Genomic DNA, 15679 nt, shown 5'->3' with positions numbered 1-15679 from the left:
CTGCTAATGAATGCTTGAAGATGTATGTAATTTACATGCCATTTTATTTTGAGCAGTAAGACTGTGTATTGATATATTGAAAGTATTCAGGCGTATTTTAGGGTCTGTGAATGCAGGGTGAGCCCGATAATGTCTTTTGGGGCACGTGCATTGCCGGCAGTGCTGCATGTCGAGGTTTGCTGTCGGTTTGGCTGAGTTGGGGAGCGCTGGGGAGGGGTCTGTTCCCGCGGGGTGCGCGTTTCCCTGAGCGGCCCGAGGAGACACGCTTTTCCCCATCTGCTGGGGATTCCCGGCGCCGCGTCCGGGACCGAGGTGGGTGCCGGGGCGGCTCCCGGGGGTGTCCGTAGATCCCCGCCCGCCCCGTTCGGGAGCGGCGCGGCGCGACAAGGGTTAAGGCGGCGGCGCTCGGCGCGGAGGGATACGGAGCCGGAGCCGTGAACGTGGTGCTGAGGCTCTGTAAGCAAAAAAATGTCCGCCTGAGGGAACCCACAAGTTCCTTCCAGCGGGGGGGGAGCGCTCGGCTCGTCGCCTCCCACCCAGCCCGCGGCCCGCGCGCCGCCGCCGGCCCGGCCCTGGTCACCGGAGCGTACAGGGGCAGCGGGTAAGTGCGGGCGGCCGCGGGAAGTTGAGAGAGAGCGGCGGGGGAGGGAAGCGGCGGCCGGGCGCACGCAGGGGCAGAGGCGGCGGCGAGGGGGACGGGGCCGCGGGCGCGCGGGCGGGAGTGGGGCTACCCGGGGCGGCGAGGGGGAGACCGCGGGGGAGGCGGAGGCTCCTCTGGGGAACCCGAGGGGCGGCAGCCGGGGCCGGCCGCGCGGGTGGCGGGGCGGGCGTGCGGGGTCTCCGGGCCGCGGACCGCGGGCAGGAGTGAGTCCCCGCGGGCGGCGCTCGGCGTCTACCCGCGCTTATAAAGGACCGAGCGGCTCGGAAACTTGCCGGGGCGCGGGGCCGCGGCGGCTCCCCCGCGGCGCCTGCCGGCACAAGGGAAGGCGCGGGCCCCTCCCGTCCCCGCCGCCGCACGCGCATTCCAGCCCCCCCCCCACCCGCCCGCCCGCCCGCTGGTGGCGCGCGCGCCCGGTCCCGCGTGTGCGCGTGCGGCGCGCGGGGGCGGCTCCCGGCCCGCCGCGGTCCCGAGCGCGGAGCGGCGGCCGCGGCCCCCGGTGGGTGGGTCGGGAGAGAGGGGGAGGGGGAGCCGGCACCGGGCGGTAATGCCGGGGCAGGGATGGCTCTGCTGAGGCTCGTCCGGCCCCGCTTGTCAGCCCCATTGTTGCGGGGACAGTGAGTCACTTAATCTCTCGCTAATTCTCCGGACCTCGCCGGGCCGCGGCTGTTTATTTGCTTTCTCTTGCCTGGGGGGGGACTTAATTCCTTGCGGCCGCCCTTCTGTGGCGTGACGGTGCCTTGCTCGAGGTTGGGGGAGAAGTGGAATGAGGGAGAGGAGGGAACCTGAGGAAACTTGAAGAGAGTTGGTTAGTTCGGGAAGCTGCTGCTGCCGATTCCCTCCGCCCGCCCGGCCGAGCGAGGCTCCCCCGGGAGTCTCCACCCCGCGCCAGGGGCGCAGGTACCGGAGGCCCCTCTTCGCCGGGGCCAGGTTCGCGCCGTGAAGTGCTGCCTGTGCCTCTCTCCCTGTGCCCTAGAAAGGTGATCGGAGGAGCAGAGGAAGATGAATTCCCAGCAGCAGAGGATGGCCGCTATAGGAACTGACAAGGAATTGAGCGACTTGCTGGACTTCAGCGCGGTAGGATATTCTCTGAGGTCTTCTCATGACTTCTCCGTGGTCGTGCGAGCTGAGGAGCAGGGGCAGCAGCGTGCAGGGCTTGGCTGGGTCTGCCTCAGCCAAGTTGGACACCTGAACTTTGATGTAATGTCTAGACTTCCAGATTTAATACTGTAATACCAGCTGGGTCAATTGGTTTAACTGGTTAAAATCAGGCTGACCCAGTGGTGGCATAATCTAATAATTAACATTGGTTAAGCTGGCGTGTGGCACTGGTACCTTGGCTATTGGGTGTTTTTTTTTTTTTCTTATTTAAACAAAAGAAAAATTATTTCCCACAAAAAAGAAGTTAATAAGTGATGGTCTTGGCTAAGAAAATTGTAGGTATTTTCTGTGTGTTACTTTTACCATACCAAAAAGTCTCCTGATTTTTAAATATAATAGAAAACTACTGCATCTTAAATGCTGTCTTTGTGCAGTGTCGTTATACTTGTAGATCAGTAAGAAATATAATTTGAGTAAAAAATGGTAAGTCGTGTAACTATTTGAAATAGTCACAAGTAGTAGTAGGTGTCCTTTTAGTTTTAAGTTGTTTGTGTTCATGCAGAAATGAGGTTTTGGTCCTATTAAGGAGTACTTCAGCTTATTGGTTTTGTGTTTCCAAACACACATCTTGCATTGTTTTCAAGCAGAAATAGAAAAAAAAAACAAACCTGTTTCCTTTTAACCTTTTTTCTGTTTCCATTAATAATTCAGCACAGATTTTCAAAGCCAATTAAAACATGTGTTTTTTTTCTTGTTTTGCAGATGTTTTCCCCACCTGTAAATAGTGGAAAAACCAGACCAACTACACTAGGAAGCAGCCAGTTCAGTGGATCAGGTAGGATGCATCCGAGACACATAATGTTCATCTCACTGGGTCTTAATGTTTCAGTGTAGTCTCCATGTTCTGAGAGAATTGTAATCTTTCATTTGTGCATATTCTCATAAGATATTCAGATCAGTTAGAGATGTGCTGTTTTGGTCTTTATAGGGCATTTTGCTAACTTTAACCATGGTTTTCCTCTCTGTCTTAGACTTTTAACTGCAGTACTGTGAAGTGTTGAGTGTCTCTGGCTATACTGACATGGAAGTTGTAAATTTCTTGTATGAAAAATGAATGACTGTGTTGTTTTTGTTTAAGAAAATCAAACCAAAATGTTCACTTGAAGAATTTCCTAGCCCCCCTGTATAAAGGGAGAAAACTTCTGTAAAATACCAAATAGTTAAATGCTCCTGACTCAAGGCCATGCTGTTTTTAAATGCAGTGCTTAAAGAAACTGTGAGTTTAATACAATTTTCTAGTACTGTGTAGTTCTCAAAGACTTGGCAACTAGAATTTTCTTGTGTTGAAACTTTATCCATGCATCTGGAAAGCAAGTAACTGTATATTTACATGTTGCATGTGTTTTGTGGCTTCAGTGTATTATCACATTATCACAGGGTCCACCTCATTGCTATGTCAGAGACCTTTAAGCTAGGACTGTAATAGGAAATAAGTGCAATTTTAAAACAGGTGCTTTGTGTCATTCTCTAAAGGGAATACTTACTACAAAAGAGAAACCAAAGTAAATTTTTGATAAAATTTTTTATGTAGGTTCATCTTGTTTGAATACAGTGAAATAATATTTTTGATCCTATGGCTACAACAAAGTGATGTTTGTGTTTTAGTTAATGAAAATAAATGTTTAGAATGCCAGTAGAGAAGTGAAGTAGTGGCTTGAAGTTTTGCAGTGACATCCCCTGTTAGCCTCTTGGGTTGTCAGGGCTGTTACTTTGGGAGTCCAAATGACACTGCATTTTAGTAACTCAAAGATTTTTGTTTTTAAAAGTATCTTAAAGCTTATCCATTGAGTAATTTTTCAAATTTTCCAGAGACTCTCTCACATTTAATTTAATGAAACTATGTAGCAAATGTAATTGTTACATACTTGAAGGAGTCTTCAAGTTAGTTTTCTCCTGAAATAAACAACTGGCTTCCTCTTCCTCTTTGAAAGTACGTCAGGTGTAAGTTAATGGCAATAGTAAGACAGCAAATCTGTCTTACAATGTAGTTAATATTTAAATTTTTAAAAATACAAATATTTAAGAGAGTTGTTTCCCTGAAGCTTGTTTTAAAAGACATTCAGGCACCTAAAATTTAATTGTGGGGAGCACAGCCTGAACACCTCATCCCGCTTTGTCCTTGCTTTTCCTGAATGAGTAGAATGATTTTCTGTTGAATAATAATATTTTCATTTTTACATAAGGTCTTTGAGCACTGCTAAGTAATGTGGCATGTCCTATTTGTAGGTAATGCTTCCCTTTCTTCCCTTGGATGTTTTAGAAAAAGAGGAAATGCCAGAATAGATATTTTGTGAAGAGAAACAGTGTGACTCCTTGAATTTCCTTGCCAATATGGTGTATCCTCCTATAAATCCAATTCTCGGTACAGCACTGCAACTGTCAAACAAGCTACAACCTCAGCTGAGTTCCCCTTGAAATGACAGTAGTATATATTTGTGGATTTTCATTAAAAACGTTTCTAGCTGTAGAAATGTACTGGATAGTGGATTCTATGCCCTAATTCTGGTGATGTTATGATCCAAGCCTTGACCTAGCATGATTACTCTACAGGAGTGGGAGGTGACAAACTTCTTTATTAGTTGGGTTCTGAGACATTTTAAGTATTGTAGAAAAACTATGCCAAGATCAGTGATGAAGTACAGGCATTTAATTTCTAAGTACGTCGATTTAATTGTGGTCTTGCTATAATTTCAAGTGTTTTGTAACTTCTAGGACAAACAATACTTAAAAGCTTTTTTTTTTTTTAACTGACCAGAGATCACTTTTTAAAGAGAAACATGGAAAGAGGAGGTATTTATTCCTTTGAGCTATCTAGGATTGAAAATCACACTGTGCACAGATTCCTAAAAAGTACTTCTTTTTTTTCTTTGGGTGTTGCTGCCTCTTACAGAGACTTTCAGTGGTTTTGATGGCAATTAGAGAAGTGAAGCTTGTTTTAATATCTTTCCCATGAAGCTCAGTTTTATTTTTGTGATATTTTTACAAGCATGCTAGAGGAAAAGTGCTTTCTTTTCCTTAGTTGAAGTAAGACTGTGTTCATTGTTTTTTATTTTAGAGCCCCCTCTTTCTCATTTAAACTTAAACATCTGCTAACACCTCCCCTCCCCCTCCAACCTGTCAGTGATTTGAGATTCGGCCTAATGGCCCCCATTAAGTAGGTGAAGATCAATGTATGTCTACATGGCTCTTAAGACTCCATATTTCTGGGAAATCTGATTTAGAAGGAAGGAATGCTTCCTTGGTGCTTTTTCCTCCTCACCCACTGGTCCCTAGTTTAAAAGGACAAATTAGTTGCAGTTAAAAAATGGATAAGTTTTGTTTGTTTTTCAGGCGTGGTTTTGTGAAGTGTTGGAAATACTGGGGTGCATGTTATTAATCCTGATGTAACAAGCTTGATTTGCTATAACTCTGCAAGACTTGTGTTGATTATATTTTAGAAATATATGTGTAGTTGGGTTGCATGAATAAAACAGCTAATACAACTGATGTATAATTTGTAAGAAATTGCTGGTTTGGATTAACAGATGAACATTGTGTTTTGATTAAAAGATAGCTGGGGCAGGTTTGCTTTCTACAGGTAAATCAGTTATGAATGAAAGCTGCAGATAAAATAAGTGAACTAATCTGATATATTGTAGTATATTATGACAGTAAGTCATGTAAGCTGCTGATAAAGTCAAATAACTTGGTCAGACTGCTGGTGAAAATAAATATATTGGAAAAGTAACTTGATATGTAAGCCAGTGAGTTAAGCCACAAAATATTCCTTGTCATACCTGCTGTACTTAATTCTTGTTTGAAACAGAACTTGTGATTCTTTTGTACTCCAAAACCAACTTCTGAAGATGAAGCCATTTCTGTCTTAGAAACTTTAGTAGAAGGTGGCAAAGGTCAGAGATCCGTTCCGTTGGACTTTTGAATCAGATTTTTTCTTCAGATTTTATGTAAAATCTTAAGTCTTCTGTTGCTACTATGGCTAAAGGTAGTGTTTGTGATTTACAGTAACATTTTGCTTGTTTTGTCTTTGGCTAAGCTACAACATAAATACCAATACAAACTTGGATGGTTACTGATTTTGCCCAACACCCTTTATTTATTACATTAGTACATTTGTTACATTAGTAATTCCATTAACAACTAGTCACAATATGCACGTGCCCACCATAGGCAATAGTAGTGCAGTTTTCTTATGGTTTTTAGTAGATGTGATCACAATCTCAGTTTTTTCTGTAACTGATTTTTTTTAATCTCAGGTTTGGTACCCTAAAATAACTCCCTTTGGTGTTTTTTTTTTCTTTTGCAAAGAAGAGTAACTCCAAGGCAGTATTTTTCTGTGGCCTACCATTTTCAATTTAGTACCTTTTTCAGTGTACTAATAGCATTATTTATTACTTTTGCACATGGCTGTACACATGCATCAGTGAGGTATCAGTCAAAGAGATGAAGTAAGATATTGTGGATGTGTAGCAGAAAAGAGGGATAAGAGTTTAAATAAGAGGTACAGTTTAGGAGCTAAGCTGTCAAAATATGACACCTCTTGCCTGTAAGATTTTTCTGAAGTTCATGAGAACTAAGTATGCAAATTTGGGAGTGAACAGCTTTGGGCACAGATCTTGTGTGTACTCAGACATTCCCAATACATGCAAAAACTTCTGAAGGTCTCTGTTTGGATATCTGTTTGTATTGGTTTGGTCTCTTTTATACAAATTCAAGAGACTAGCTGCCCTTTCCACTTGTCTCTACGAATGTACTGAGTTTGTAAGGGGTGAACTGGATTGGGATAGGCTGCTAATGAGTGACTTGATGCAAAGACCATTTAAGTTGATAGCCTGCCATTAACCTGAGTGTCCCTAAATTAGGGCCATGTGTCTTGAGAATGGACACAATGGCAATTCTTGAGCAGGTCTCTTAAGTTACCAAACAGCGTTTCCAAAATTAACAAAACCTGACTTTGTCAATCCTGTGAACTCTTATTTTCTTTTCAGTTTTCTTGTAAAAGAAACAAACACAAAAAAAGTTTGGGAGAGTTACCTGGAGGAGCAATGGTTTAGACACTGTGTTCACTGATCTATTCAATTGCTGAAGAGAAAAGTCACTCTTATTTTGTCTTAAATGCTGGAAATCTGGAGTGGCCTGCTAAGCATTAGTGCATGCAGCAGTACAGCTTTTTTATTAAAAAAAAAAAATTAATATCTGGTTTGTCCTCTAGCTTCATTAAAGGTGAACCAGCAGACCTGGTAACCTGGTATTTCATCTTTGGTTTGAGGGGTGCTAAATTCAGTCCTCTTCTGAAGAGCCTTAGGAGAGTTGAAGAAGCTTGTGCTTGAAAGCAGAAGGGTGTCTGTGGCCTCTTTAGCTTCCATTTTTTGTAGGGGGGAGCCGTGGATTACTCTTCAAATGGGCCAGATGCAAGTGAGATCAAGATTTCAGTCTGCATCCCTCACCTGTTGCATTTAGAAAGCTGAGGGTGATGCAGAGCCAGTAAATTCATGACTGCAGTTTGCCTGTTGGCAGCCCCTGTCTCACTGCTGCTCTCGTTTCCTCCTTCCATTCCTTGCCTTTGGAAAGATAAATTACCAGGCATGCCATGAAAGGTCTTGAAGTATAGTGTATATTCCTGTGAGATAACAGCTTCCATACTCCTGTTTAGGAAAGAGAAGGGAAAAAATGTCGGATAAGTAGAGGCAACTAACAACCCAGCTTGAAAGCAGTAAATTGCAAGGTATTTGTGGTCATATGGATATTGAGGTTTTGGGGATTGAGGAAAAAGGCAGAGTTACTAAAACAACTCAGTATTCTGAATCTAGCTTAGTGAACAGGGAAATAGGTGTCAGTCTATTGTTCATTACTGTTGACTTTGATTTTGAAAGATGATGGTATGAACCTCATGACACTTGGTCAGAATTTCTTTGCTGTTTTCCAAATAGAAGATCTGAGAATTTTAATAGTACTTATCTGTCTTCTGTTTAGAGATACATTTGACACCATTAGTAAGGGAAACTTGAGTTTTGCTGTGTTGGTGTGTAGAAAGCATTCTTTCAAAAAGTTAATCCTGCGTTTCCAGCAACTTTTTCCTTACATGAGAGCAGCAGTGGTCACCCAAACCAGTGGTCACACCAAGCCAGTGTTACAGGCACAGCATGCAACCTCCAATCCCCATGTAACTATTACTGGTTTGGGATGCAAGGAGGATCTTTGTAATGATTTCTGGATGGCTTCAGAAGATCTGGGATTGCGGTAGTGCCTTGTCTTCTCCTGATGTGGATCTAAGGATGGGGTGCCTTGCACCATCAGCCTCCCCTCAGCCAGTAACTCTGTGTCCTGCCAAATTTTTCTGATCTACTGTAAGTGATGAAGAATATTCAGAATCTTTGGACAGTGGTCTTAATGGCATGTGGAAGGAAGAGGATTTGAAATTTTGTATTTATCCAGACAGCAGATTTGATAGAAATGGAAATGTGAGGACTAAGGGTTTGGGTAAAGAGGAGGAAGAACAGTATGAATGGGATTCTTATGTATTTCTATGTCCTTTAATGTCAGCTGAGTTTGTAATCTCTCCCTGTAAAAGTTTAGTGTCTGCAGCTTTTGCTGAGTTTTAGCTTTTTTTGGGTTTATTTGTTTATGGTCTCTTTTTGATGTTTAGCAAAGGAATTTCATGTTAAAAGATTCTCATTCATACATGCTTGCCAAAGTTCCCCTTCCCCTCACTTCTTTCCAGCTGTCACACAAAGAGGATTTAACCCCTTAGTTGTTCTGCTCTCGAGTTGCTGTGACAGCTGTTTGTCTCAGGTAATTCTACTTTATCCATAGCTGAGCCTGCAGATGCCATTATATGAGTTTCTGTTAATCTACCCTATACTCTGCCATTAACTCAGTAAACTATATTTTCCTGAAATTGCTAAAGGTATAGTGTAATTTTTTCAGGGCTGAACATTGTGTGTATTTATGAAGAGAAGGTTGTTTAAGGCAGTAATATACCATATCACTTAGTAAGAGTGAAGTTTGTGGAAACTGTTTTTAAAATCAAAGCTGCACATAAACTGAAATAGTTTGTTAGGCTTCTTGAACTGACCTCTCTTGACCATGGAGATGCAGTTCTGTTTGTTACTCTATTGTGGAAGGTTTATGTTTTCAGGGAAATAGCATTGAGCATTTTCAGATCCACATAAAATTTATTAAAGTACTCATGGAGCCAGATTTGATCTATGGGATATAATAAATAAGTCTTCTATCTAAAATTTGCTTCACAAGAAATACTAATTTTCATACTTGAAAATTCAGTTTCAATAAATGACCTCATGAAATAAATTATCTTCTCTGAAAACCTTTTTTTTCAGGCATTATCTAGTTCAAGTGTTAGCACTTCCTCAGAAATATATAGCAAAACTTGATTGGTTTTGTACAATCTTCTGTGAGGAAGTCACTAGATTTTAAATAAAGAAATAAGAAAAGGCAGTATTTTCTTTTGCATGTGAATTATTTGGAGATTGTTATTGAATATGCATCATTAATTCTAAATAGTGTATTCACCTTTATCACTTTTGGCTATTAATTTTTTCCTGCCTTTTCCTATAATGTTTATCATTCTACGGATAGTAATTTTATTTTTAATATCTGAGGGGTTTTTTTTCTGCATTATATTGTAATGGCCAGTCCTGCATGTTGTGGGTTTTATTTGCTTTTTGTTTATTTTTAATTAATTTAAAAATTTAGCGGTTCCCAGTTGTATTGTATACCTCAACCTGATGATTTGGAGGTACTTTGTGGTACTTGATGGACTTTTTAAATACTACAATGCATTATTTACTAGTGGTTGTAGGGGCAAAGTTGTTTGTTTCTTATTTTTTTCTATTATGACTCTAAGATGAGATAATGATAATTTTTTTTAATGTCTTGAATGAATGCCTTGTTTTTTCATCTGTAAAACAAAACTGTGTTTGTAAACACAACATTCAAAAACATAAAGGACGTACTTCTTTGGTGAAGATGTTAACTGAATACCAAGAATGATCAGAAAGAGTAGCTTTTGTTATATTGATAATATCTCACTGTTTTCAGAGGATAATCAGGCTAAAAAGTACCCAATCAATCTTCAGGACTTTGTTAGATTCCTGTATACTGGAAATGTGATTTCTTATTTTTTTTAAGTAAAGGGCTGAAATGGCTTTAAAATGCATACACTTCATGTTTTATCAGTGTAATGCAGAAAAATCTTGCTTGACCACACCAGAATAATTGTTGCTAGTGTGTTAAAGTAGTATTTGGAATGGGGGGGGGTGAAAAAGACTTGACTAAAAAATGTTCACTTTGCAGCACTAATGAATGCTCTCTGTGAACGGTGGTAAAAACTTAGCATAAAACTAAGGAAAGTTTATCTTGGACAGACAAGTTGTACATTTTCATATTAGGGCTATGGAAGTGCATTTAAAAGATGGTCCAGAAGTGTACATTTTTATTATAGTAGCAATTTCTTGCTAAGTGGAATATAAGTAGGTTTAATTTTTTTTTAATGTAGAGCTGACAATTTGCCTTTTTTTTTTTTTTTTCCTTTCCGGAAGTAACTTTTGTTTATTAAAGTGGATTTCTTGCTCCTGGTCTTCTGCAGAGATTGTCTATATTGTTTTTTTGTAAGCATGTGAGGTATTTGTTACACCATTCAAGTTTGCTCTGTTTTGGTAGCAGATTTTGTTGGGTTTCTTTCTGTGCCAGTTGTAGTTACAGAGCCGGCGGTGTCTCCGTGCCTTGATCAGGTTGATAATTGTGTGGACTTTAGTAAGAAGTTGAACCATTTCTACTTTGCTGTTCATGAACAAAACTGTAGGACACATTTTGTGTTTAGCTTGTCTCTTTGCTCTTGCTGAAGCAGTGGTAACACAACAAAACTTATGTTAGGTTCGACTGGAGTTTTATGCTGAAGTGTGCTCTGAGCCATATTTTGTGGAAGTTATATTTTAGATGGTGTATTCTTTTCCTCCTTTTTAAATATAAAGATGAGTATGCTGAGCTAATTGTTAGAAAAACATACCTAGTTAATCAAAATCCAAATTTGGCTATTTTTAGTTGTGTGCATTTTGCAGGTAAAATGCAAATAAATATCAGACCATAAATGTGCATGTTCTGTACGTTAAATTAAATTGAGTTTAAAACGCATTTTACCCTTAATTCAGTATAAACAAAAAATCCAGAGGTATTTTTAGTCTTCTGTAGGAGAATGGAATTCACTGTGTGTATGTTTCTTTTTTGTTTACTGAATGCAAGATACTATTGTCTTGGTTGTTATCCCAAGAGCGATTGTGGCTGCCCTATGAAATGATTAAATCAGACAGCTTTGCTTGTAGGACAAACATTTTTCATATTGTGGTGTTTCGACCATTTCCAATGTGACACCTATCCCGTTCCAGTTCTTTATGCAGCAACTTGATGAGTCATAATCCTTGCAAAAGAACACAGCTTAAAATAATCACTGATTGTTTCTTTGCAATTCTATTCACTGCCCATTGCAGATAAATAAGAGCGGAAGCTACACTATCATTTAATCCTTCAGTGTTTGCTTTTGACGTGCAAAGTATTCTCTTGTAATAGAGAAGTAATCCATAAGGAGGGGAACTGCTCTTTCATCTTCCTGAATGCTAAATGAAGCCAAGGCTTTTATGAAGAGATGGTGATTTAATGAAGATGACCGAGTTTTTGAGTAATGAAAAGCTTTTGTGTATTTCTAAAAATGATGTCTGGTGCTTACTACTGTAGAGCTCAAATGGCTGTATTTTGTAGTGTGTCTTTGCAGGATTAATGCTTGAGATGCATAGATGCAAGAGGATTGAATAGAATGGTAATGCAACATTTTTTTCCTTAGCTGGATTTTATAAAACAAATGCACATTTCTGCCAATTTGTGTATAAATGCATGTCATGTCTGGCATGTGTTCTCTGCTCTGTGCAGTACTTTTATTTTGGTAACCTTGAAAATATCTCTGATATCATATTCCCTTGCCAGAGGACTGTTATAAGCACACAAAAAAAAAAGGAGCATAAACTTTCCCAATACTCCTTATGACAGGAACATCTGTATTAGATACTTGTGAGTATTTGTAAGATGTTGAATTTAAAAGCTCCTCAATTAAAAAACTCCCCCCAAAAATACCCAAACAAAATCAAAACAACACGAAAAAATACAAACCAAAAAACCCAATACGAAAGCCTAAAAAAACTCCCAAAAATGCAAACCCCAATAAAACATAAACTAAGTCCCCCATATTTCTTCCTCTTTCAGCTGTTAATTTTATTAGTTTATTTGCAATATTTTTTAACAATCTGCAATATTACTACTTGCTAAGCAAGTCGGAGAATACTGATACTTCAAAATATCAGTATTCAAAGGAAGAAGAGAGCAGCTCTAAAGAATGCAAGACCATATTTTCTCCAGCACATACACCCAACAGTCCTACCAGGCCTTCAGGGTGTAAGTGCTGTACAGTGCAACCAGAAGGAATCTTAAAAGGAGCTAAACTATTTTAGGCATTGTCAGAAACATTAAGAGTGCAGCCATGTTATAGTCTTGATTGTGTATGGGAAAGATAGAGCTGATTATCTGGGGTGAATGAACTTAGGTGGGCAACAACAGGCAGGGTTTGACTGTTTATGCAGATAAAATGTATGCAACTATTACATTAAGTTTTGAAAAGGAATGTAATAAAAATGCAGAAATGGGTAAATAACTTAAATTTCCTTCTGGTGGTTTTAAATGGCTTGAATTAGTGGCTGGTCCCTGTGTAGTAGTATACAAATGCTTACAAGGGTAAGAGTGATGTATATGAGGTGTTTAAAACTCGGCATGTTTGGTGATTAAATCTCAAGATGTCAAGGGTGGTTTTGTGAATACATTTCTGGGTAGAAGGTGAAGCATTCTATGAGATTGTTTGGGGTTTTTTGTAGAGTGATGTGGTATAACCAGAGTTTCTAGCCACGTGTGTCTGTTATACTCATTAAACTTACTTTATTTCAAGATACTTGTTGAGTACTGAATAATAGTTTCAATAATTTGCTTCTTTGCTATGTACTAACCCTTCCCTTTTCCTTTGTCCTCATCCTGTTAGGGGAACTTGGGACCAGAACAGGGCTAAATGCCTGAATGCAATTTGTATTCTATGCTAATGATAATATACTTTTTGGCCTTTGAATAGTCTAAATTTGTTTAATAAGGTGAATGGTATTTTTTCTCCCAGAGGCACCAGTTTATAAGCAGGGAAGTCAAGTGAACTATCATAAAACCCCCCTGCTTTGTGCCTTGCATTCCTGCAAGTGCTAACTGGCATGTGTGTGACAGTGCCACTTGTGCTGCAGCGAGCACTCCGGCGGAGTTTGGCCATCTCTCATGAGTGTGTCACAGGTTGTCTCTGCCTTGGATCCTGCAGAACATGCTGTTGCCATAGCAATGAAAGTCCTTCTGAAGGCAGGATTCCTGGCAGAGCTCTTGCATCTCCTGAAGTGCTTGGTGCATTGGTCTGAAAGTACCTTGTCAGTATTAGCACATGGCTGGAGTAAAAAGAGCGGGAAGCAGAGATGTCCTTGAAATACATTATTTGCTTCTTTGGTTGGTTGAACCCAGTGTTCATAAAGCTACAGCTTTTTAAAATCTGACTGTGCGAACTTTTTGTGCATTAAACATATTTAGCTTGAATGCACTTAGAGATTGAATGGTTCTAGCAACTAACCAGTGTTTATTGCCAAAGTACCACTGTCTGAGTGTCCCACAGTACTTGTCCCCTTTTCTACCTGGAAGAAATATTTTTTGAAGATTTCCTCTGTAGTTTTGGATAGTGCAGAACAGCCTGCTTCATTCATTGTCCTTTCCTCATTCATGTTTTTGGTTTTTATAAGTAAAATGGTTGTCTTGCTACCATTTTATTTATAAATGGGACACTAATAGGGGAAAATCACTTACAGAGGTGTAAAGTTCTGTATATTTGGAAAATATACCTTACATAAGATCTCTTTTTCAGGAAACTCAGCTATATCTTTGTATATAAATGCTTCTTCCTCAGACTGTAGTTACTAAATGTTAATTGTTTTCAAGCTAAGAAAAAGCTATGAGTTTTTTTGTGTCACATGACATATAGATTTTGGTGTTTTTTTGTATGTGAGGTTTTTCATTAGGAAGAAACATGGGAAATCAGAGACAATTTTTAGAGCACAGACACTCTAGCAGCCATAATATCCATTTCTACATGTGCTGTCAGGATGGAGTTGATTAATTTTTTGCTTATTTAAGAAGATAAAAAAATTTAAATCTGAAGAATTAAGAAAAAAAAGTGGATTTTTTAAAGTAAGGAGACAATGTGATTAACACTGTACAGTGTATTATTTTATGTGGACTGGGACTTCCATGTGTAAGTATTTATTTTTTACTGAAAAAGCCTCTAGATGAGTTCTGAAGTTATCCATTTAGCTTGCTCCTTCCTTTACATCTGTTTATGCAACTTAGTCTTTAGCTCTATCACTTTCTCTGAAATAAATAAAAGTGAGAATTCAGCAAACACTTCATTCTTCTTTTTTCTCCTTCCAAGTGAAATTAAGGAAGAATGAAATAATGAATACTTTATTTGTACTTGAAAACTTTCTGCCTGCTGCAGCAGATGTATGCATGTGCCATACTAGAGATCCTTAGCTTGGGTCTTGTTTTTCAGTCCTGCCTGGCCTTGCCCCTTTGTCAGACAGGAGAGCAGCTCCAGCTGGCCTTGGCCTTGGGAAGGTGGCTGAGCTGCTGCTCTGAGCAGTTCAGCCGGGACTTGGTGCTTACAGTTCTACCTGAGTCTGCCTGCCCTGCATGGACAGGCTGTGGTGGGAGGGCACCAGATACTGCACCAAGGAGAGGTCAGCACTGATCACAAGGAGAGTCTGAACCCAGAGAATCAGGCTCTGCAAGGTGGCTGCTTGTTGTTGTTTTCCCCTTTTAAGCAAATTTAGTGCTGCCTCAGCAGAAGTGTGTCCTAAAGCTCTGCAGCTCTCCTTGGGAACGCACATAGCACTGACGACCCAAGTACCCTCTGACTGCTGTGCCAGTTGGTCTCAAGTCACGTTTGGGAATAAAAGATCTTTCACAGCTCCAACAACTGTTCTATTTATGTGTCCTTTTAGCCTTTGAGTCAGTACTGATTGAGTAGGCACTGTTTTTGGGATTGTGGCAGTAGGGTCACTGACATACATTGAGATAAGCTCATTGTGTTCTGAATGTGTAAGTGTGTATAAATACTGGCCTGATTTTGTCAGGCTTAACAAAGATAGCATTTTAAATGAGTTTAGTATGAGAAGATAGGTATTTATCTTTTAAAATTCTAATTCTGAAATAGTTTTATACTTGTATGACTAATCCTTAAATAAAAGGCACAGATCATTTAATTCATATAACAGGCTTCTATATTGAAATATTAAATGCTTTTCAACATTCTGTAGTTTTATAATCTATGCTATTGTTTTATTGGATCTGTTCATTATAGGAACATGGCAAATACTTTATTATTGAAACGTGATTTTTTTTGTCTGAATGACAATTTATATCTAAAAATTCAATAGGAATAACAAAGTCCTAGGAAATACTATTACTCACCTTCTACTTAGTGCTGTTATTTTTGTAAAATTGTAAAATTTTGTAAAAAGTTCAAGCAGTCTTTTTAGCTCAATTAAAAGCTTTTGTCAAGATTGTATCATTGCATAGTGAAGAGAAGATATTCTTGAGTTTTAAAGGATGTAACAAAGAGGCAAAATTTCTGTTCCTGTTTTGCTACATTGTTGAGGAACTGCCTTTCTTTTTTCCTTTTCTATTTTTTGATTTCCTGAGCTCTAAAATGAGGGCTGGTGTTTACAC

General features: G+C 39.8%; 1 protein-coding gene across 6 annotated transcripts in view; it reads left to right on the top strand.

Moving 5' to 3' along the window:
• The first annotated feature begins 452 nt into the window (after positions 1–452).
• The window catches only part of TCF12 (transcription factor 12), a 161717-nt gene continuing 146490 nt past the window's right edge, over positions 453–15679 (top strand). For 4 of the 6 annotated variants that reach the window (XM_066559086.1, XM_066559085.1, XM_066559083.1 and 1 more), the window contains exons 1-3: positions 456–601; positions 1635–1735; positions 2522–2594. In XM_066559086.1, the coding sequence (XP_066415183.1) occupies positions 1661–1735; positions 2522–2594 (148 nt within the window). In that variant the 5' untranslated portion in view covers positions 456–601; positions 1635–1660. Of the gene's footprint in view, positions 602–1634; positions 1736–2521; positions 2595–15679 lie in introns of all 6 variants that reach the window. The other 2 variants (XM_066559088.1, XM_066559084.1) reach the window with 1 other exon arrangement.

This window comes from Molothrus aeneus, chromosome 13 (genome assembly GCF_037042795.1).
Source record: "Molothrus aeneus isolate 106 chromosome 13, BPBGC_Maene_1.0, whole genome shotgun sequence".
In the NCBI taxonomy this organism is placed as follows: domain Eukaryota; kingdom Metazoa; phylum Chordata; class Aves; order Passeriformes; family Icteridae; genus Molothrus; species Molothrus aeneus.
Note: the sequence above shows the minus strand (reverse complement) of the source record. Positions and strands in the feature narration are given on the sequence as shown.